Source organism: Rattus norvegicus, chromosome 1, assembly GCF_036323735.1.
Source record: "Rattus norvegicus strain BN/NHsdMcwi chromosome 1, GRCr8, whole genome shotgun sequence".
NCBI classification, from domain to species: domain Eukaryota; kingdom Metazoa; phylum Chordata; class Mammalia; order Rodentia; family Muridae; genus Rattus; species Rattus norvegicus.
The window spans coordinates 51913792-51939282 of NC_086019.1; the positions used below are offsets into that span (position 1 = coordinate 51913792).

Below are 25491 nucleotides of genomic sequence, written 5' to 3' on the forward strand. Positions count from 1 at the left end.
CAGAGAGAAGACCTTAACTGTACAGTCAGTGTGAGTGCACTTCAAACAGCATGCTTGTTCAATCTAATGCATTCCTTTGTCTTGCTATTCGACCACTGTCCAAGTTGACCAAGTTGACTTCGATATTTTATGACATAATTTTAAATCACAATAATAAACAAATGAAAGAGGTTCCATTTAGATTCAATATGTATAAACTGCCTTTGGCAACCAATATCAATAAAGGAGAAGCATTGGAGCAGCTGAGCGCTAAATGCATAGTACTGTTGGAAAGAATATTTTGAATAGATAGCACATACGGAGGGGAAGCAGGAGCCTCAAGAGGGAAGACTCACACAAAGACCAGGCACTGCCACCATCACTTCAGCTGTACGGTTGCCCTCATCATAACAGCAGTCACACTATCCACGAGCAATGATGAATTATTGGATCTGAAAACAGCATAATCCGATGAGATAGATGATCGCCAAATCCTTTCTATCCACACATGTACACTACCATGCGTGACCTGTCAGTTGGAGTCTTCTGACTGATTTGAGCCATCTGCTTGTCCATGAATTCAAGTACGATGATGCAGGCCAATACATTGCCAAGTAATTGTGGGGAATTTTTTTACAGCTCAGGAGGTTCATTTATACAATTTCGTTGAACCAGAAAATCACAAGGCAAGGGTGAAGGAGAGGGACTGAGTGGGAGCTGGATGAAGAAAAACAGAGTACACACTAAGGAGGGATATCGTGGGCGCTGAGAGCAAAAGTCCAGATAAACATATTAGCACCACAATACTGCTTCAGAATCATTCAGTTCACACACACACACACACACACACACACACACAGAGAGAGAGAGAGAGAGAGAGAGAGACAGAGACAGAGACAGAGACAGAGACAGAGTGTTTGCCTGGTGGTCAAGCACTGAATCCTACAATCAGACTTCTTGGATGTACATTCTGTCTCTGAATGTACTAGAGACTTGACCTTGTCCAAATGAACTAAGCTTCTTGTGCCTTTATTTTGACATCAAAAAAATGGAGCTATACAGTTGTTCTCCTTGATAGACTTGTTATAGAGAGAAGTCATATAACACTCATACATTGAACTAAGAGGAAAATACAGGAATCTGAGTTTCAACTATGTGAACATTTGAATCCCATGCTTTCCCCATTTATATAGCAAGATAATAACAAGGAAATGAACAAGTCTATATGAGCCTTATATGAGCTAATATTTGTATAGCATTGCTTGTAGATTGAAACACAGCAAGCAATCCATAGACATTAAGTCACAAATTAGTGTTACTGTGGTATGAGCCTGACTTTAATAAGCAGTCAATGATCTTGAAACCATCCTCAATATTTTTCATCATGAACTCATTTTATCCTAACAACAGTCTGTAAAGCAGAGTTTTGTAATTATCTTCATTATAGAGAGTGCAGGTAGGCATAGGAAAATAATCCTGATTCATACTCTTGGTCTGAGCAAAGCTAAAGAAATAAATATAAAAATTAATTATGAAACAAGGCACTAGTACTACCTAATTTAGCCAACCAACACTTTGGATTTTCTTCTCAGTTAATTCCTAATTTTGTGAGTGAATTGATCTAGATAATTTACTACTTTGGCAGTTAGCACATAGCATGTGATTCTAGGAGATTTTCTTTATTAATTATACATATCAGAGACACCAAACTCTCTGGCAGACAGCTACTTGTCTCATCAGCCTACATTCCCTCTTCTTCATTATTGAGTAATAAAATATTCAATGCAATGAAATATCTGCTCAAAGACTGTGTCTCCCAGAACTTCTTATAAGAAGGAATCATTAATTCATTTCCGGCTGATGAAATGTAAGCAGGCAGTTAGAGTTTGATAACTATTAAATGTTTTGACTATCATTGGGCAAACCATTTGGCTTTTCCCCACTGAATACTTTTGGCCACGGGGTGACTTTGAGCTAACAGCTCAGTATATACTATGGACCATAGGAAGGGAAGTAAGAGAGACCTAGCCCTCTTCCTCAACTGCATATGAGCTTTGAGTGACCTACCAGCCGACCACTGTAGAGAAAATAACCCCGTGTGGCATGTGTGGCATGTAATCCAATGCAATTGTTTGTTTCTATTCTTAACAAAATAATAAATTTCATGCTAATATGGGTGATAGTGTTAACTGGAAATCAAGGGCAAAGATACATTTGAATAAAATAAGAATACAAGTAATTAGATATAATAAAATATTGTAGATGTTATTTATCTCCTAAGGAGGTGAAGCCAGACTGAGTGGTATATTTGTAAGCTATCATCCAGCTCACAAAGGGAGAAATTAACAATTTTCTATCAACCTAGTATTGTTATCATGGTCAAAACTATAATTTAGTACAGAGTGAATGGTATATTGATTAAAGACTACTACCTGGCTTGCTTAGAAAAATCTACATATTTTCTCTATTCAATTTGCTTTAAAGTGTTTTATAGTTCTGAGGGGAGTGGAAGGCCATGGCAGTGAGGCCTGCTCAGGCGGTCTTTCTCTAAATGAAGCCCTGATCTCGGTGCCGCCTTTACTTTTGTTGGGGTTAATAGAGCGTGTTGCAAGAGAACCTCAAAAGCAACCTTTAGCAAAGCACGGATCTCCAATAAATTAATATTCTTTCATCATGATAAAAACAGCATAAAATATGCAAGATTGATTTTAATATGCATAGTTTTACATCTTTCAAAAGGTTGGTGAGCTATCAAATATAATAAGATAACAAGAAAGCACTTTGTAAAAGTGTTCAAAGCATTTTGCGGTGGTGGTAATGAATTCTTGTAACTTCCTTCTAACAAAGAAACTAGTTGGAGCCTGTGAGAAAGCTTAAGTGGGGTGGGAGTGCTGGTCAGCAAGTGCTGAAAGAGTCTCAGAAGGTCATCTGGTCTACCTTTGTGATCTACCAGAGCACTGGCCACTTGACATCTGAGGGAAGGGCACATGGGTGATGGAACATTCACTCCTAGGTAAGCTGTATTGGGAAGTTCGACTGCTGCAAAGTGTACACAGTGGTCCAAAAGCTGGTTTTCTTGCACTCTTAGCAGCTCTGTGCAAATGCTAAGAGCTAGATCAATTTTGTGTCTCAGAGGAAGTTGAAAGCAATGGGCTTACTGGTGCTGGTGCTGGCAATGTTCACTGTAATATACTATACTACACAGTAGAACTTCCCTGTCACCTGACCCACCACCACACAGAGCACACTGCCAGCTACCACCTATCTGGGATACAGTGGAATAGTACTGACAGGTGTCATCAGCTTACTCTTCACAAGTAGGATAGTATAATACACTATGCACTGGGTACCTTTTATACTCCACAATAAAGCTTATTAGCAAAATTTCTTGGATGAGGAAACTGAGGGAAGGTTAGAGAAACATCCTCATTAAAGACTAGAAGTAGATAAGTCTGGACTCAGGCTCTAAGCTTCTAATATTCCCTAAGACATAACTGGGAGGATACCTGATTAGTCTTTGTGTTTAATTCACTCAGGGGTAACGACTGTTCCAACTAAGCCTTCCCCAGGTAAGGGCTGGAATATATATATCTTTATATGTAAATGAATCCCTTATAATGAAATCTCAATTAATTTTTCCCTGATTGTTTCCCAGAAATTTTATAGTATGCTGACATAATTTTAACTTATTTCCACGTATGTAGTTTTCACTTACTTAGCTGATGTGTACTTGTCTAATGTCTCACTGTGGCTCACATTCCCACCACCTCTTAACCCAATCAACTCCTAAGCTTCCTCCAGATGCCAACTTAATGTGATCCCTTCCCGTTGGCATTTACTGTGTGCCCCTCTGCAGGCCACCATTATTCTCTTGTCTTTGAATTACATTTCCTGACGACACTCATCTCAGCTTCTGAATGCTGTAGTTGATTTCCATGTCTCTTTCCTCCATCCCCTCTCTAATTCATGGACAATGTGGGCAATACTTACATTTTCATTTTACTCATGAGAACCCAGAACACTGCTAAGCATATCAGCTAATCACAATGGTTGGTATGCAAACAAATACTATTGTGGCTACTTACAAGAAACAGTACCTAAGGCAGGATTTAAGCATAGTCAGGACATGGACATGCCAATGCTCTCCTTATATCACTGCCCTTAGGGGGATCCTCTGCTATACACCCACATCACAGGTCAACTCACCTCCAGTCTTCAAATCTGATGTTCTCCTCTTCAATGAATAGCATCATCATACGACCCAGACATTCAAACCAGAACATGCATCCACCCTTTACTATTCCCTTACCACTATCCCTGCAGCCCCACAGTTGCCATATCTTGCTAATTTCTTCTCCACTATAGGCACTTGTCTGGTCTTCTGTCTCTCCAAGTCCCTTCCTCTAACTTGTCCTTTGCATGATGAATTACTCCCATTCTTAAACCTCACACTCACAGCATCTCAGAGGTCCATGCTGTGCTGAAAGCTATTTCTGGTGCCTTTTAATTTCCTTTTATGCTTATTTGTTACAGATAATTCTGCCTTTTCTTCAGAACTCATTGTAACACTGACGTTTGTTTTTAAATCTCTAGCCACAATGATCCTAGCTGTATCAATTACATTCATGTTTCTTTTCGCGAAAAATAGCTTTCCTAGTTGCCTGCTATTTCTCTTGAGTTCCATGTAAGCAAAGCCAGTATCTTTCAACTCATAACATCCAGGACCAGCAGAGTGTTCATGTACTCAAGGTTAGTTTAAAGATATCACAGAACTGTTCATACAGCAGAGATCCTTTCATTAGATCCAGTGATAGCCTTTGGAGTATCATAAATGCAAATGCAGAATGTGAGGTAAGTCAGACTGGTGGGCTTTAGCATGTAGATCAGTGGAATCAACCTTGGAAGTCAGTGAGCTGCATCTTATCACATCATACCTTTGTTTAAAGACAGAGTCCCCTCTGTTAGGCAATTAGGAAAATAATTTTGTCATTTAAGCTGTAAAATAAGACAGAATTACCTGATGTAACAGAGAATGGTAAGGTAAAGCACCAAGAGAATGGGAAAGGAAAAATCCAAGTATAAAATTCATCAACATAAACACACACACACACACACACACACACACACACACACACAGACACACACACGAGAGAGAGAGAGAGAGAGAGAGAGAGAGAGAGAGAGAGAGAGAGAGAGAGAGAACAACCTGTTTTATTGACTGTGCTTTGTCGTTTTCTGTCTTTAGTCATGACTTCTTCATTTATGTTATAATAGACATTGCCTGGGCTTATCTTATGTGTACATGAAGGATTTTTGACTAATGTTGCCAGTGACAGTATATGCTTTTTTTAAGTAATTAATCTTTAAATTTGTATTATTGCTTTACAGAAGGTACCAGACATCCATTCCAGCACAGCTACAGAAATGTTGACAAATGAATACTATAGTATAGCTACTATCTATACTATCTCTACAGGGATTCGGACAGTTTCATTATCAGCAATTCCTCTGCACATTCTTGCTGTCAACTCCTACCCCACCTCCAGCTTCTGGAAACCACTGATTTACTTGAAGCTCCTATAGTTTTGTTTCTAGGGATTTATCATGGCTGCTTATGTTTTGACAGTAAAAGGATATTGCATTTTTCTCCCTTGGATCATTACGAATAAAGTCGTTTCTTGGGTTATGGTATAAGAAGTTATGTGAAGAGCAATTTGCACTTTGATTATGTAAGCATCTAAGCCTAGGATTGGAGGGTCCATCCTGGTATTGTGGGTAGATTGCTGTGCTATGCAGGGGTGCTCCAGCAGTAATGGGTGACCCATGTACTTGATAGTGGTTGCTATTTTCTTTATCTGTCTTTCTTTCAGGTATGTGGTGACACTAGGGTATAGTATCTTTTTTTCCCTACTCAACAATGATGTTCTTAATGCATTTATTTGCAGTATTTGTCATTAACGAGACATGTGCCAGATCTTTAGACCAGTTCAAATTGTTTCTTTCACTTTTCTTCTGTTTTTGCCTTACAGAGACCTTTGCGTGTTCTAACCCTTTTCTGGGTATGTGATCTGTGAGTGGTTTTCCTTGGTCTCCAGCATCTGTTCTTAGACTCTAAAGACTGGCAGTTATTATTCAGATGGAGTATAGACCATCTACCCTTTTCAAAGAAACTAGTTGGAGCCTATGAGAAAGCTTAAGTGGGGTGGGAGCACTAGTCATACAAGCCTGATGACCTGAGTTTGACCTTTGTACCACTTTGTACCGGATTGGAAGGAGAGAAATATGTCATTTTATCCCTATGGTTAGGAGAACACACACACACACACACACACACACACACACACACACACACACACACACGCCAAGTACTTGTATACAATGAGCAATGTCGTCATTAAAATCTGGATTGGTTGTTTTGGAAACATAGCCTGATGCCCCAAACCATTCATTCATGCTCTACCAGTCCTGAGTTCCAAGGTTCAGTTAATCAGTCCCTTCTCACACATAAATTTGCAGCTGATACAAGATCCAAACCAAAGTCCCTTCTTCTTCCCATGGACTCTCAATGTTCTAGCATCTTCTGAAGCTACCTGCGCACTTGTTCATTGTGGCATTGTTCATAACACCCAAGACATGGAAATGACCATGTTTGCAGGATGAAAAGAGGAAACACAGTAGGTGTAAGCACATAGACAAACAAAACATTACTCAACCTTAAAATGTAAGGATACCATGCTAGTAGGAAAACATGGGTGAACTTAGGTATCATCATACAGAAGGGCAAATGCTACCAGATTCCACTTCTCTGAGGAGTCAAAGCCCCCCCCACCTCACAGAGGCAGAGGCCATGATTGATAATGGTGCCTCAGAGCTGTGGGGAGAAAACGGGGAGATTGGTTTTCCAGGGAGTCCAATATCTTAGTGGCTTAAGATGAGTCAGTTCTTGATAAGTGCTGATCAACACAGGACCAACAGCAACATGGTACTGCTCTAAGATATGTGAGGGCAATAGATTTCATGCTAAAAGCTTTTTCCATAAAACAATAACAACTTCCAGCCCCACCAAGAACACAGGAAGCTTGGGAGATAGTGCATATATTTAGTTCTTTGCTCATGAAAAGAGTATGTGTGCATGTGTGCTGGAATATCAAAATGCACCCATTAAGTGTGATTGGGTTTAGTAGTTAAATTTTACTCTATAAAATTACAACAAATGACTGTATTTTATTTCATTCACAGTATACTGGTAGCCTGTAAATTCTCTCTTTAAGATTTTTGTGTGTTCCCACACACTACCAAAGGGAAAAAAAGCAGAAACTGAAGATATACAAAAAAAGAAAGCAAAATTATAATACACAATTATAGTTGGCTTTGCTGCATAGATGCCTAGCATTTTTCTTAACACAAAAATACGTGAAGAGTCTGGATTCAATGGTGGGCGGTGGGTAGCACTGTAGGCGGTAGAGTCTAAAAATGCTCCCAGGGAGACTAATACCTCTGGTGTAGACCAATCACATCGCATTGCTGGTTCAAGATGTTAATGAAGTGACTTAAATTACTCACGATCAGACTAAGAAGATCAATAAAAGCCCAGTGGGTGACCCAGCCATTAACCTCCTCACCAACTAGAATGCCAGCCGGCCACTTCCACCTGTTAACACTGTTTCACTTGCCATTTTCTTCTTAGTTTACAGGTTCCTTGGTTCTGCAAATTGACCTTTGGTTTGTTTGGCTCTCTACTCAAGGTGTCTTAACTGCCTTTTAGCCTGGATGCAGCCAAGCAGAGTTACAAGATCTAACTGAGCACAATCATATATGACTTTTAAATATACAACAAATGTAGTTTATTCTGACCTACAGAATAAACTAAAAGTATTGGTTGGGGATGGGAAATACAAATTAACTGATCACTCCACAGTGTTGCTTGCTTCATATGCCCATTTCGCTCTCAGATCTATTTTCTATGGTAATAAATTAATGTATGAAAGAGTGAGCATAGCCTGTGATTCAGGATAAAGGACAGATAAAGATACCACCACAGAAAATAGTGAATAGTTTAAAAAAATGGGATTTAATCAATTGAAGAAACAGTATAGGTAAAAAAAAAAACAAGCTAAATAGTTGATTTGCGTTTTTGCATTTACTGCTAATTACTAGTTAGAATATTATTTTATGAACATATAAAAAAATCTACATATTTTTTACTCTATGTATATTGAGTGCTGAGGCAAATGTCTATTCCTGCTCTGTCACTTTATCAGAGTCAATTTTTATTAAGTAAATAGCAACATGATTGTTTAAATATATGTCTCACTGACTGTTGGCATCTAAGCAACAGCATACAAATCAGTTAGAAAGGCTCGTGCTCTCCATGGGGGCAGTTTTAGCCTAAGGACCAGAGGGCGAAGGTGAATGCAATCCACAGAAATTGAGTGTTTGACTTTTAGTTCTGGCTTGGTCACATTTCTGTTATTTGTGGCACTTGGTGAATATGCCCGCAGGGCAGTGAACACTGAGAGGCCATAGGAAACAGCCACATTTAGGCCCCTTTTCCATAAGACATAGAGTTATTACAGCTTAGAGAAGCTTTGAAGACAGACATAAGGGACCAGCCCATTGAACGATAGCAACAGAATAGCAACTCTTGCAGGCCTCAGAACCTCATCAGGTATTCTGCACATAACTCCCACTGGCCATTTGCTTTAATCACCAATTACAAGAATGACCAGGTGAATTTTCTAATGAGGAAAGTCTCCTGGGACTTCCCACAGTGGAGGTGTTCATTTCAGCATAACTTATTAAGGAATTTGCATCCCTCTCTTGATGGCTACTAACAAGGCTCAACTCAACCTTTTCTGTGTGGGCAGAAAAGGAGCCCACTTCTTTTCTAGCCTTAGCTCATGCTGCTATAAGAATTCAGCAGCCTAAGAATGACAAGGATGCTAGCAGTTACCCCCAGCATTCAAAAGGACAGAGCCACTAGTTCATTAAGAATACGTAGCCAATAGGGATTCACCCACATGGTAATTTGGTGGTTTAGGAAAGAAAGTATTTCTCTACTTGAGGAGAACCTCATAATAACTATGCTACTTCTACTGTCCATGAGACTCAAAGTTGTGCCACTGTGCTTGGGGACATGAACAGAAAGGTTAAAAGAGTCTGCAAACAGCCTACATCCAGCCAGGCAATGGTTACAAACCGAAGACAATAGAATGCACGCACAGATCAACAATCTCAGCCACGATGACACTGAGCAATTTATTATTCGACTCCAAAGCCTTTCTATCTCTGCCCCTGCTGTGTGATATGAGTGAGCTCCTGCCACACGAAGCAGAAAGCATCCTAACTGATATAAACCCATCATTTATATTCCTCTTACTTTGGTGAGAAGTTATATCAAGCTTCTTGTCATGTGCATTGTATATTTTATGATATGAAAACTCCCCTTCCTCTTGAATGTCACAAAGAAAAATTGAAAATGAGTGTTTAGTTGATATTCTCTTTATACTTTCTAAAAAGATTTGGAAGCATACCCCTTCTGGCTTGCCTATTTCCAAACACTCTTTAGTCAACTTTGAGTTTATATTTCTATTGTTTCCTTAATGGAATAAACACAGGAAATCACATAATACTTAACATAGAGGAGGGAATGGTACAGACACATGCTCAGTGTAAGTGCCATCTTAGAGGGGATTCTTGACATAACTAGCTCCTCTTGTCATCCCAGATAACCAACTCAATACGACTGAATGACTTCTTATGGACTTAGTTTTCTTCATAAAACCAGGAATCTATTTTCCATGTCAAGTTGTAATTATTAAGTGAAGTAGAAGGTAGTGTATTTTACCTTGAGTTTAAAGTCATATACTTAAGGACTTACTGATAATCAATGTCCATGATCATCTTCCATATTGTGTATAATAGCAAGATGATTAGGATGCATTGTCTGATTACATCATCTATAAAACTTTCAATGAGAATGACTGCAATGTATTTGCCTAAAGAAAGAATGTACTGATGATGAAATGAAGCAATAGTAATTAATGCTATAAAAGAAAATCTTAAGATAGCATGTTTGGGATTGTCAGGGACACCACATAGATTCGTATATACCAGCCTAGATGATCATACACTATGATCATACACTATCATGTCATAGGCCAGTACATTGAATGTCACAGTTTTGCCAATCCCACCTCTTAATTTGATCTTGTTAGTCATCCAACAAAATATCTGTTGGATAATAATCTATCTGAAAACAATTCATGTCCAAGTAAGAGATGTGATGAGCAGTCTCCCTGTGTCGAACTGGGTTCATGATCTACTTTAAATAGCCAGCATTTGCTTTTCAAACAAAGGCATCTAATGAGCTTGTCCCTGGTGACTCTTATACTGAAGACTGATGATTTTTGAATTCATTAACATTTGCATTTCCAAGACAATGAGCTTGAAAAGAAAAGGCTCTGTAAGTTGGGAAACATCGTAACATATTTTTATCTGGTTGGGACCTGCTCTTTTTAGTAGGCTTTCCCTTCCTGGGCCAGGGTTCACATCTGAACCACAGAACATACTAACAGATTTGAATCTTTATTTCCTTTCAATTCAACAGAAGTGGGACATGCTCATCACCTCTCTAGACTCGCTGGAGAGAAGATACTTCATTAGTGACCATCCTAGGGATCAACACAAAATATTCTCACACAGAGTCTCTAGTTCCCTGTTTCTATACTGAAGCATAATGTGTAAAGCAATACTCACATGAGCACAGACCGAATCTCGTGAGTGGCTGGTATGTACCGAATGTACTGATTCAGAGGATCAAAAGCAGAAGTGGGTAAACTTGGCATTCTAAGAACCATGGCAATGGTTTCATTAGCAAGAGCTGTCTGCGAACATAATACATGCTGTCGCCAAAAGCATTTGACCCTAATGCTTTGACTTTGCTGACAGCAATGCCAGTTTTACCTGGATACATAAAGGACTCCATAGAGAGCACAGCTTTCTTCTGCCTTGAAGCTAATGGTGCTCATCTCTATTGGTTACTCCTCTCATGACTCTTGACAAAAGGAGGGTGGAAGATGGCTTGGTGGTTTAGAGCACCTTCTGTTCTTGCAGAAGACCCGAGTTTGGTTCCCAGCATTCACATGATGCTAACAACCATCTATAATCCCACTTCCAGGGCATCTTGTGCCCTCTTCTGACTTCTGTCCACATCAGGCATGTAAGTGGTACATACACATTGGTAAAATATTCATACATATAACATGAACATGAAGGTTTTTTAAAATTACAAAGAAAATACCTGACAAAAGGAGGAAAGGGTTCATTTTGGCTTACAGATATCACCTGGACTGGAATGGAAGGAGAAAGAGCGGGACGGAGGGGTTGCTGGTCATCCCCATCCACACTCAGAAAGTAGACAGCAACAGATGCTGACGCTCAGCGACTTTTCTGCTTTCTATTCAGTTAATCAATTCAGCAGCTAAGGCAAATCTTCCCATCATGCCTATAACCTAATATGGACGATCCCTCATGGGCACGCCAAGAGATTTATCTCTCAGGTAGTTCTATATCCTTACAAGTTGCCATCGATACAAAACCATTGTACAGCCTGACTAGGCCACCTACAGTCTGTGAGTAGAAACAATGTAAGTAAGGAGTCAGATCCACCGGAAGGAGCAAGCAGCCTGTCTTCCTTTTCTGGAACATGGGGCTGAAGCTGAATCACTACTTGGTATCATTCTGGGAACAACAGCCTAGGCATACAGCTGAGTAGGGATGGAGGAGCCTGGGGCTGACACATCAAGAGAACACATCAGCTGAAGTTAGACATTGCAGACTGTTAAAAGTGAGACAAACTTCTACCAGGATTAAGCCATGGGTCTTGTGACACTGAAGCAGCCTCGGTTTTTCCTTGTAAACTAACCGATATACACACTCTGCCTTATTTAAATCCCAAGGAAGATCCTTGGCTCTCCCTAAAGCTCAAATACTGTTGGGAGGAGTGCCAAAGCACTAAATTAGAAATGCTACCCTACATTCAAAACTGTAGCCAAGAGCCTAGAATGGGAAGAGCTAGGAAGGAGTGTGGGACTATGAAGTAAGGCATCGAGTCTCCTTGGTCTCTGCCCTAACCTCTAAATTGCAGTCTTGGGTAGTAGTATAATTATGAGAGGGACCAGCGGTTTGAGAAGTTGGGGTGCGTGGGGATGTGGGGGAGGTCTGAGGTACAGTCTCATGTCATCGACAATAAATATCAGCCTGAAGACCAAAGGGCAAGTAAGGCTTCCTGTGAAATCCTGGTCAGAACAGAAACTGACAAGGGTCATGGAAACAAGGTTTAATGTGCAGGAGGTCAAGGCAGCAGGGGGGAAGGAGGAGCCTGGGGGTGTGTGGGTGGGGAATACACTGGGACCTGGAGTAATGGGACATTTAGCTCCCAAAACACATACCCTGTAGATGGATATTTGCTGTTTCGAAACACCTGACATCCACAGGCTTTCCGTTTTTTTGTTTTTTTGTTTTTGTTTTTTTTTTTTTTTTGTGAGTGAAGGGTTAGAAGTCACATTTTATTTATAGGTAAACATTAATTTATTCAAGAACATCTTAAAGTGGGGAGTCAACGAGTTCAATGTATATAGCCTTAGGAATATAGCATATAATCCACAGGCTTTCCTAACAAATACCATTTGAATGACATCCAGGTTCCTTCACTGGGTGAGATCCAACAAGAACTGAGCAAACTTCCTTCCTGGTAAGGTTGCCAGTCCAGACAAGACCCTGTGCCTACAGTGTGCTTCTAGGAAAGGAATTGATTCCGCCAGGGCAGAAGCAGATAAGTATATCCGAAAACAACAGTGATGAGATCCCACCACGGTGGCCACGGGAGCGTGAGCAAGTCTGCAGCAGACACATGCAGCCATCCTTTAGAAGATACTGTCAAACCGCCAGAACCTGAAGGGACTGACCGGATAAACAGTTCTCTGCACCCAAATCCCGTGGGAGGGAGAGCTAAACCTTCAGAGAGGCAGACACGCCTGGGAAACCAGAAGAGACTGCACTCTGCACACATCTTTGACGCCAGAGGGAAACACCAAACGCCATCTGGAACCCTGGTGCATGGAGGCTCCCAGAAACGGCGGCGCAGATCTTCCTGGTTGCTGCCGCCGTGGAGAGCTCGTAGGCAGCACCCCAGGAGCAAACTTGAGCCTCGGGACCACAGGTAAGACCAACTTTTCTGCTGCAAGCGACCTGCCTGGTGACCTCAGGACACACAGAGGCAAAATTCCTTTAGGACCGGGCACTTCCGGTATTTAGCAGGGGGTGGGGGACCCAAACCGGTGAATCCCTGCCCTCAGCAGCTCTCTGCTCCCAAACACCGTGGGAGAGAGACTTCACCGCCTGGTCAGGTGGGCACTCCTGAGGCTGCAGAGTGGAAGAGACCACCAACACTGCCCACCCCTGCTCACATCCCTGGCCCAAGAGGAAACTGTATACGGCCTCTGGGTCCCCGTAGAGGAGGGCCCAGGAGCAGCAGATCCACTGCATCTGAGACACCGCCAGAACCTGAAGGGACCGACCGGATAAACTGTTCTCTGCACCCAAATCCCGTGGGAGGGAAAGCTAAACCTTCAGAGAGGCAGACACGCCTGGGAAACCAGAAGAGACTGCACTCTGCACACATCTTTGACGCCAGAGGAAAACACCAACGCCATCTGGAACCCTGGTGCACGGAAGGGCAGCACAGATCCCCCACGAGCAAACCTGAGCCTCGGGACCACAGGTAAGACCAACTTTTCTGCTGCAAGTGACCTGCCTGGTGAACTCAAGACACAGGCCCACAGGAACAGCTGAAGACCTGTAGAGACGAAAAACTACACGCCCGAAAGCAGAACACTCTGTCCCCATAACTGGCTGAAAGAAAACAGGAAAACAGGTCTACAGCACTCCTGACACACAGGCTTATAGGACAGTCTAGCCACCGTCAGAAATAGCAGAACAAAGTAACACTAGAGATAATCTGATGGCGAGAGGCAAGCGCAGGAACCCAGGCAACAGAAACCAAGACTACATGGCATCATCGGAGCCCAATTCTCCCACCAAAGCAAACACGGAATATCCAAACACACCAGAAAAGCAAGATCTAGTTTCAAAATCATATTTGGTCAGGATGCTGGAGTACTTCAAGAAAGACGCGAAGAACTCCCTTAGAGAACAAGTAGAAGCCTACAGAGAGGAATCACAAAAATCCCTGAAAGAATTCCAGGAAAACATAAATAAACAAGTAGAAGCCCATAGAGAGGAGTCACAAAAATCCCTGAAAGAATTCCAGGAAAACACAATCAAACAGTTGAAGGAATTAAAAATGGAAATAGAAGCAATCAAGAAAGAACACATGGAAACAACCCTGGATATAGAAAACCAAAAAAAGAGACAAGGACCTGTAGATACGCCACGAGCTTCACCAACAGAATACAAGAGATGGAAGAGAGAATCTCAGGAGCAGAAGATTCCATAGAAATCATTGACTCAACTGTCAAAGATAATGTAAAGCGGAAAAAGCTACTGGTCCAAAACATACAGGAAATCCAGGACTCAATGAGAAGATCAAACCTAAGGATAATAGGTATAGAAAAGAGTGAAGACTCCCAGCTCAAAGGACCAGTAAATATCTTCAACAAAATCATAGAAGAAAACTTCCCTTACCTAAAAAAAGAGATACCCATAGGCATACAAGAAGCCTACAGAACTCCAAATAGATTGGACCAGAAAAGAAACACCTCCCGTCACATAATAGTCAAAACACCAAATGCACAAAAAAAAGAAAGAATATTAAAAGCAGTAAGGGAAAAAGGTCAAGTAACATATAAAGGCAGACCTATCAGAATCACACCAGACTTTTCGCCAGAAACTATGAAAGCCAGAAGATCCTGGACAGATGTCATACAGACGCTAAGAGAACACAAGTGCCAGCCCAGGTTACTGTATCCTGCAAAACTCTCAATTAACATAGATAGAGAAACCAAGATATTCCATGACAAAACCAAATTTACACAATATCTTTCTACAAATCCAGCACTACAAAGGATAATAAATGGTAAAGCCCAACATACGGAGGCAAGCTATACCCTAGAAGAAGCAAGAAACTAATCGTCTTGGCAACAAAACAAAGAGAAGAAAAGCACACAAACATAACCTCATATCCAAATATGAATATAACAGGAAGCAATAATCACTATTCCTTAATATCTCTCAACATCAATGGCCTCAACTCCCCAATAAAAAGACATAGATTAACAAACTGGATATGCAACGAGGACCCTGCATTCTGCTGCCTACAGGAAACACACCTCAGAGACAAAGACAGACACTACCTAAGAGTGAAAGGCTGGAAAACAACTTTCCAAGCAAATGGTCGGAAGAAGCAAGCTGGAGTAGCCATTCTAATATCAAATAAAATCAATTTTCAACTAAAAGTCATCAAAAAAGATAAGGAAGGACACTTCATATTCATCAAAGGAAAAATCCACCAAGATGAACTCTCAATCCTAAATATCTATGCCCCAAATACAAGGGCACCTACATACGTAAAAGAAACCTTACTAAAGCTCAAAACACACATTGCACCTCACACAATAATAGTAGGAGATTTCAACACCCCACTCTCATCAATGGACAGATCATGGAAACAGAAATTAAACAGAGACGTAGACAGACTAAGAGAAGTCATGAGCCAAATGGACTTAACAGATATTTATAGAACATTCTATCCTAAAGCAAAAGGATATATTTTCTTCTCAGCTCCTCATGGTACTTTCTCCAAAACTGACCATATAATTGGTCAAAAAACGGGCCTCAACAGGTACAGAAAGATAGAAATAATCCCATGCGTGCTATCAGACCACCACGGCCTAAAGCTGGTCTTCAATAAAAATAAGGGAAGAATGCCCACATATAGGTGGAAATTGAACAATGCTCTACTCAATGATAACCTGGTCAAGGAAGAAATAAAGAAATTAAAGACTTTTTAGAATTTAATGAAAATGAAGGTACAACATACCCAAACTTATGGGACACAATGAAAGCTGTGCTAAGAGGAAAACTCATAGTGCTGAGTGCCTGCAGAAAGAAACAAGAAAGAGCATATGTCACCTGCTTGACAACACACCTAAAAGCTCTAGAACAAAAAGAAGGTAATACACCCAGCAGGAGTAGAACGCAGGAAATAATCAAACTCAGAGCTGAAATCACCCAAGTAGAAACAAAAAGGACCATAGAAAGAATCAACAGAACGAAAAGTTGATTCTTTGAGAAAATCAACAAGATAGATAAACCCTTAGTCAGACTAACGAGAGGACACAGAGAGTGTGTCCAAATTAACAAAATCAGAAATGAAAAGGGAGACATAACTACAGATTCAGAGGAAATTAAAAAAATCATCAGATCTTACTATAAAAGCCTATATTCAACAAAACTTGAAAATCTGCAGGAAATGGACAATTTCCTAGACAGATACCAGGTACTGAAGTTAAATCAGGAACAGATAAACCAGTTAAACAACCCCATAACTCCTAAGGAAATAGAAGCAGTCATTAAAGGTCTCCCAACCAAAAAGAGCCCAGGTCCATATGGGTTTAGTGCAGAATTCTATCAGACCTTCATAGAAGACCTCGTACCAATATTATCCAAACTATTCCACAAAATTGAAACAGATGAAGCACTACTGAATTCCTTCTATGAAGCCATAATTACTCTTATACCTAAACCACACAAAGACCCAACAAAGAAAGAGAACTTAAGACCAATTTCCCTTATGAATATCGATGCAAAAATACTCAATAAAATTCTGGCAAACCGAATCCAAGAGCACATCAAAACAATCATCCACCATGATCAAGTAGGCTTCATCCCAGGCATGCAGGGATGGTTTAATATACGGAAAACCATCAACGTGATCCATTATATAAACAAACTGAAAGAACAAAACCACATGATCATTTCATTAGATGCTGAGAAAGCATTTGACAAAATTCAACACCCCTTCATGATAAAAGTCCTGGAAAGAATAGGAATTCAAGGCCCATACCTAAACATAGTAAAAGCCATATACAGCAAACCAGTTGCTAACATTAAACTAAATGGAGAGAAACTTGAAGCAATCCCACTAAAATCAGGGACTAGACAAGGCTGCCCACTCTCTCCCTACTTATTCAATATAGTTCTTGAAGTTCTAACCCGAGCAATCAGACAACAAAAGGAGGTCAAGTGGATACAGATTGGAAAAGAAGAAGTCAAAATATCACTATTTGCAGATGATATGATAGTATATTTAAGTGATCCCAAAAGTTCCACCAGAGAACTACTAAAGCTGATAAACAACTTCAGCAAAGTGGCTGGGTATAAAATTAACTCAAATAAATCAGTAGCCTTCCTCTACACAAAAGAGAAACAAGCTGAGAAAGAAATTAGGGAAACGACACCCTTCATAATAGACCCAAATAATATAAAGTACCTCGGTGTGACTTTAACCAAGCAAGTAAAAGATTTGTACAATAAGAACTTCAAGACTCTGAAGAAAGAAATTGAAGAAGACCTCAGAAGATGGAAAGATCTCCCATGCTCATGGATTGGCAGGATTAATATAGTAAAAATGGCCATTTTACCAAAAGCGATCTACAGATTCAATGCAATCCCCATCAAAATACCAATCCAATTCTTCAAAGAGTTAGACAGAACAATTTGCAAATTCATCTGGAATAACAAAAAACCCAGGATAGCTAAAACTATCCTCAACAATAAAAGGACTTCAGGGGGAATCTCTGAACTCAAGCAGTATTACAGAGCAATAGTGATAAAAACTGCATGGTATTGGTACAGAGACAGACAGATAGACCAATGGAACAGAATTGAAGACCCAGAAATGAACCCACACACCTATGGGCACTTGATTTTTGACAAAGGAGCCAAAACCATCCAATGGAAAAAAGATAGCATTTTCAGCAAATGGTGCTGGTTCAACTGGAGGGCAACATGTAGAAGAATGCAGATCGATCCATGCTTATCACCCTGTACAAAGCTTAAGTCCAAGTGGATCAAGGACCTCCACATCAAACCAGATACACTCAAACTAATAGAAGAAAAACTAGGGAAGCATCTGGAACACATGGGCACTGGAAAACATTTCCTGAACAAAACACCAATGGCTTACGCTCTAAGATCAAGAATCGACAAATGGGATCTCATAAAACTGCAAAGCTTCTGTAAGGCAAAGGACACTGTGGTTAGGACAAAACGGCAACCAACAGATTGGGAAAAGATCTTTACCAACCCTACAACAGATAGAGGCCTTATGTCCAAAATATACAAAGAACTCAAGAAGTTAGACCGCAGGGAAACAAATAACCCTATTAAAAATGGGGTTCAGAGCTAAACAAAGAATTCACAGCTGCGGAATGCCGAATGGCTGAGAAACACCTGAAGAAATGTTCAACACCTTTAGTCATAAGGGAAATGCAAATCAAAACAACCCTGAGATTTCACCTCACACCAGTGAGAATGGCTAAGATCAAAAACTCAGGTGACAGCAGATGCTGGCGAGGATGCAGAGAAAGAGGAACACTCCTCCATTGTTGGTGGGATTGCAGACTGGTACAACCATTCTGGAAATCAGCCTGGAGGTTCCTCAGAAAATTGGACATTGAACTGCCTGAGGATCCAGCTATACCTCTCTTGGGCATATACCCAAAAGATGCCCCAACATATAAAAAAGACACGTGCTCCACTATGTTCATCGCAGCCTTATTTATAATAGCCAGAAGCTGGAAAGAACCCAGATGCCCTTCAACAGAGGAATGGATACAGAAAATGTTGTACATTTACACAATGGAATATTACTCAGCTATCAAAAACAATGACTTTATGAAATTCGTAGGCAAATGGTTGGAACTGGATAATATCATCCTGAGTGAGGTAACCCAATCACAGAAAAACACACATGGTATGCACTCATTGATAAGTGGCTATTAGTCCAAATGCTTGAATTACCCTAGATGCCTAGAACAAATGAAACTCAAGACGGATGATCAAAATGTGAATGCTTCACTCCTTCTTTAAAAGGGGAATAAGAATACCCTTGGCAGGGAATAGAGAGGCAAAGATTAAAACAGACACAGAGGGAACACTCATTCAGAGCCTGCCCCACATGTGGCCCATACATATACAGCCACCCAATTAGACAAGATGGATGAAGCAAAGAAGTGCAGACCGACAGGAACCGGAATGTAGATCTCTCCTGAGAGACACAGCCAGAATACAGCAAATACAGAGGCGAATGCCAGCAGCAAACCACTGAACTGAGAATAGGACCCCCGTTGAAGGAATCAGAGAAAGAACTGGAAGAGCTTGAAGGGGCTCGAGACCCCATATGTACAACAATGCCAAGCAACCAGAGCTTCCAGGGACTAAGCCACTACCTAAAGACTATACATGGACTGACCCTGGACTCCGACCTCATAGGTAGCAATGAATATCCTAGTAAGAGCACCAGTGGAAGGGGAAGCCCTGGGTCCTGCTAAGACTGAACCCCCAGTGAACTAGATTGTTTTGGGGAGGGCGGAAATGGGGGGAGGATGGGGAGGGGAACACCCATAAGGAAGGGGAGGGGGATGTTTGCCCGGAAACTGGGAAAGGGAATAACCCTCGAAATGTATATAAGAAATACTCAAGTTAATAAAAAAAAAAGTTGAGAAGGGAAAAAAAAGAAGATACTGTCAAAATGTTTTTAATGTGCATTTAAAGTATGTGCGTTCAAGGGGCTTTCCTGTCTGCTGTTTTTGTTCCTGATTTGTTTGCTGTGAATGTGTAATCTGTTTCCTGGGGGCAAGAGTCTTCTGCTCCCAATGCAGGAAGCTTGCAACAGCCCCTAGCAGGATTCCTTTCAGGTAAAAAGAACATCAAAGCTGTGATTCTGAAAGAGACACACTCAAGAAAACAAAACAAACAAACAAACAAACAACCCCCCAAAACAAACCAAAAACAAACCAAAACAAAACAAAACAAATGAACAACAACAACAAAAAAAAAAAAAACCTGTAGACCAGGCGTGGCTTCTTGGGATGAATCCCACACTAAGGAAAGGAAATCAGCACAGTTTTATTAGGTCCTGCCTTTACAAGGGCTGATCAGCACCTCCGTCATTCAAGTGCTGCAAAGCAAGCTAAAGAGTGCCTTGTTTGCCTGCCAGCTGCTTGCAAGGCAGGTTGTGTCTGCTGTTTCATTACCAGGGAAGGAAGGAAGGCATGTTTACGCGATTCAGCCTCTCATGGGCTCTCAGAACACCAGAAACGGGGAAACATTCCTCTATTTTAAGGAAACTGTCTGGATCCCTTTTCTTTCTCTCCCCTGCCGTGTATGATGAATGGAGTGATGGCTGATTCATGATGGTTGGATATCTTAAAAATACTCAGATACCACCTGGAACCATGCGCCATCTAACATCGAGTTTCTAATAAAAGTAAGGGAGAAACGGAGAAGGCTAGAGATGGCCCCTCCTGAAAACCTATAAGGGGATCCTGAAGTTGTCATGAGGGAAAAGGCAAAAGAGGCTGTCCATTAGGTCAGCAAGCGTCAGAGCTGCAGAGGTCAGCAGATGACCTGAAATGTGTGAGCTCTCTTCCCCAGTGCACGGGAACCAGATACGCCATTACTGTAGGGGCTGAATCCCTGGGAATTCTAACTGTGCTACAGGCCTACCTGGTTGGTTGAAAGTTTGTCTGAAAGCTTGGCTGCCATCAGATAACAGGTGCACTGGTATTCCCTTGCTCCACTCCCAAGGGCATCTTCCTATAAAATGAAATTTCATGCTCAGCCAAACTTTAGAAGCATATGATTTAAACATATGCCAGTCTCTTTCTACACGTCAGCAGCTTCTCAATTCCGCCCCCCTCCCATTCCCCTGGAAACGGCTCTGGTAGAAGCTTCAAAGGATTTGTTGCCAAGTGGTTCCTTCTCTCTGTCTTCACCATAAAACCTTTCATGAGACAGCAGAGCAGCCCCGAGGGCTGAAGTGATGATGTCTTACAGGGTGGTGTTCTATGTCTGAAATTATTTTCAGAATTACACCAGAGTTTTCTCTTTGCAAACATGTGTCCCAAAATATGTTACCATGGACCATGACCAATGAACACAGACTGATCCAAGTCTTGCCAGCTCACTTAAGGAAAGAGAGAATGTAGAAAAATGCTACAAATCTAGATATATCTTGAAATGATATCAAGGCATTTGATTAACTTGGAAGCAAATTTTTAGCCACATGGTGTGATAATTCACTCTTTCTAATATAAAGACATGATAAACATTGCCCAAATCAAGTTATAATTAATTTACACTGAATATTTTATTAAAATACAAATAAAAACTTGGGAAAATAGTCTTTATACTATTAGATAAAACAGAATATTAGCATATTTTGTGTATTCTTCACACACACACACACACACACACACACACACACACACACACACACACCTATGGTCTGTTAAATTAAGAACATTTGAACAAAGAGGGCTGCTGGTCCAGCATGTCTTTGGTGAGAACAGCATGACATGCTTCCTGCCTTGGGACAGGGCCAGTAGGCATGAGCTTCCATCAGTGTTGACGACTGCTGTGGGTATAAGGTTTGTTGTATAATAATGTACATATTTTACATTCTTCCTTTAAGGAATGTCCTCCCTGTTAGCATTAATGACTCCATGATGAAGCGAAGGTGTGGCTTATGTCCCAGCAAAATGGCAAATGCTGGGACCTTCAGGACAGTCTTTAAGGCTATGGAAAAGAACTCTAAAACCATGGGTTCAAAAATATATAATTTCTCAAAACACAAGGATACAATATGAATTATGAAGGGTTTCATGAATCTAAAGAAACAAAGGCAGCTACATTAATGAGCCAGCTTGTCAGAAAGATACAAAGACGGCAGATTCCTGTGTTCAAGGTCATTCAGGGACACAGCAAAGTTAGGACCAGGTGTGGTAGAAATGGTAATTTCAGGACAGGGTACCACACAGCCAGCTAGTTTATCCACTGACTTAATGGAGGCAGGAAGATCTTTGAATTCTTTTGCAATGTTAAAAGAAAATGTGTACTTGCTGTCTCCTAAGAATTAAGGGACTGGGGTCATAGAATGTTGATTCAGAGGATAATCAGAAGGGAACCTGGAGTAAATGACTGAAACGATATGCAAAATAAGAGAATGGGCATATGATCTGCTGGAGATGAGCTATCCAGGGAGTTTTTTAGAATAGCAAGAGAAAACTGCTTGGAGAACTGACTCAAGCAGAACATAGAGCTGTCTGGAGATCTCCAGAGAAAGTAGGTCAGAGAGAAAGAAAGCACAACAGAGAGAAAGCAGGCTGGAAAGCTGTCTTGAGCAGAACATAGGCTGCCAGCTTATACTCATGATTTGACTTCAAGTCCTTTGCTTTCCTGTTCCCAGACACTCCTTCCTCAGAACCCCTCTCCAAGCCGAGGCTGGTCCTTGGCAGAGGGCAACTCAGGGCTCCTGAGAGGTGAGTGCCACTGTGCTGGTGTCATCCGGGAGAACTAGGAAAGGCCTGTCTAAGACAATGGGGTAAAACACCATGCTTCCAAATGCAAGCATCCTGGGGAGGTGACAGCTAACAGCTGACTAGCTAAGCTCCAGCCTGTCACTGTTGTATGGTCCCCCAGTCTGCCACACACGTGTCAGACTTCCCAAATTCTCCCTAGTTCTCCACCCTGTCCATGTTTCCCTTGTGCCTTGGGTGAGGTGCCATATTCTCTAGCCCACTCTGGTGACTAACTTGCAGCCATCTCTTTAGATCCTCTCAGCACATCATGACAGCACCGAGCTGGCCTGCTTCTATGGTGTAAGCCCCATTTCCTCAACTGAGACCAGCAGAACGACCGAAGAACCAGGGCCTGTGCTTCATGGCCCTTCCATATTCCCACTGTTTGGATATAATAGAGAGTTTGACAGCCAAGGATCTTCTGGGTGAAATGAACCCTGCAGGAGTGTGTGTGTGTGTGTGTGTGTGTGTGTGTGTGTGTGTCTAAGTCCTGAAAGAGTAGCACATGAACATGAGATGTGGAAGCCGAGCTCACAGAAGCCTTAACAACAATGCCACCTAATTATTGACTACACCTCAGCAGCGCTGGGTGGAGGAATCTACAAGGGGATATGAACAATCAATCACTTTACAGCAGAGGCAGACTAGCCGAGGCATCAGATTGAGTCACACCTATCAGATTGTGAGAATTTTTTGTTAAAACCTTCATGAGTGTGTATGGTACGCCATGATATAAAAACATCTATTTCTCTGGGAAAGGGTTAAGGAAGTTTAAGACACATCGAATTAAGTCTTTCCAGAACGCATTCCACTGAATATCACTTCTCTTAATATGAAATACAGAGAAGAATTTACCAGAGATGCCCGAGGGCTAGGAAACCAACAGTTCTAAGCACACGCTACATGCTGGAATTGCCAGAGGCTTTGATGCTTCAAAAATAGCCAGCAAACGTTCAGCCTTAGGAGGTAAGAGTGAGTATATCCAAAGGTAACAGTGAGTGCATTCAAAAGGGATGGCATATTCTAAAGTCATAATGGTCATACTCAAAGGTCACAGTGAGCACACTCTAAGGTCACAGTGAACACATTCTAAGGTCACAGTGAGCGCACTCTAAGGTCACAGTGAGCGCACTCTAACATAAGAGTAAGCATGTTGTAAGATAATTTTACACACGTTCTAAGGGGCATTTTTAGCCATGACAACCTCCAGAGGTGCAGGGTGAGCACTTAGCATATTGCCCTATCCACTATAAACTATGGATAAGCTGATTTTGCCAAAGAGACAACCAGGTCTCCATTTGAGCCACCCTGCACAGTCCACACCCATAAACATGAGAGATCTGCATCATTCCAGAGACAAAGTGCCAAGAACATGTGGCATACAAAATAAGAGAAGGTCGTTACTGTGGCTTCTCCCAACAATGGAAATTCATTTGGATTTAGTTCATAAACCATCCAACCTAGGTTTCCCCAGGGACTCGTGTTGAAGGGGATGCACTGTAACTAAATGTCTGCACACAAAGGAAACCATGGCCTCCTGCTTAGTGCTGCCTGCCCGGCTGAATGAAATGAGTGGAGCAGGATGAGCAGCGCCATCTCTCTCCCAAGACCCAGGGATCATTGCAGAAGATGGGAGTAGAAAGAATACAACAGCCAGAGGATGTGGGTGACCACGGCCCAAGTGTCTTCTGGACACAAGCAAGTAAGCTGCACACATGAACTAAAAGAGGTTCGAAGAGCATGCACAAAACCCTAGCAATCCCATGCCAGATCAAAGCCCAGGAAGGATGAAATGCCAACTCCTAGAGGAGAAGCTACTAGCCATTGGTTACTGCTGGGGGAAGGAGAGAGAGTTTTCTCTGTACACAGACGAAACCATCTGCCCAGGCCTCAGAGACAGTGAACACAACTTATATCTTCTAGGAATGTTTACCAAAGACTTGTTTTAATCAGAAGGAGATGGGTGTGAGAGTGTGGATGAAATGCAGTCAGTTTCTGGAGCATTGTGTGACTGCAAGCGACAGTGCAGGCAGACACTTGATGCTTAGAAGGTGGATTACTATACAAGAAAGTCTGAAGACATTCTTACCGGCAATCATCACATAATTTTTGGATAATTTGAAACTTGATAGCATTAAATAATGAAGAAGTATAAAAGGAGGGTTATATTGATTTCAAAGTATTCACGACAAGACTTAAAGATTGGACTTCCTACATAGTAGATAAGTACTCTCTCTCCAAGCCACATCTCTAGCCTTCTACCACTGATCTACTAAACACTTCTGTTACCATAATAAACAGGTAGCTAAATATTTTCACCTAAAGATTTTTTTAAAAATTAAACTCTCGTTATAATGAGTCCCCCTAAATTATAACTAAATTAGCCAAGTCTTTTTTTTTTTTGTTCTAGCTAGCCATGGATTATATCAACGTGAGGATCATGTGATCTCTGTATTTTACAGAAGCTTGCCTTTTCATGATAAATCTAGCTTTATTTCAGTCTTTGCTTTAATATTAAATGCTTCTGTTATGCTTTCCTTGACATTCTCTGTGAAAATTATATTTATTTCAATTATTATCACAAGCTAACCTGTGGGACAGAATACAGTTGTCAGGCTGCAAAAATTTTTGCAATAATATCCATTAACATATCAAATTGAGCCAATATAATTCAAGTATCCTTCAATAACTACCATTTCAAAAAGAAATAGCATTAAGATTTTCTATCTGTATGATGCCTGTGAACAGTCCTGTATTTGAAAATAATTCAGTTTCTGTCTTTGTGGTTGGTGCCTATTTGCTGAATATCTGTCCCCAACACAGTGACTGCAAAAACGGAGTGTGAGCTGGAGAGACTCTTCATCATATAGATAGGACACTCACTGTATACCTCATAAAAGCCCCAGTT

General features: G+C 41.1%; 1 protein-coding gene across 13 annotated transcripts in view; it reads right to left on the reverse strand.

The window, feature by feature from the left end:
- The window catches only part of Prkn (parkin RBR E3 ubiquitin protein ligase), a 1193833-nt gene that overhangs the window by 677382 nt on the left and 490960 nt on the right, over positions 1-25491 (reverse strand). For 7 of the 13 annotated variants that reach the window (XM_063272040.1, XM_039088710.2, XM_039088724.2 and 4 more), the window contains exon 5: positions 20731-20820. In XM_063272040.1, coding sequence (XP_063128110.1) covers positions 20731-20820 — 90 coding nt within the window. 13 annotated transcript variants of the gene reach the window in all.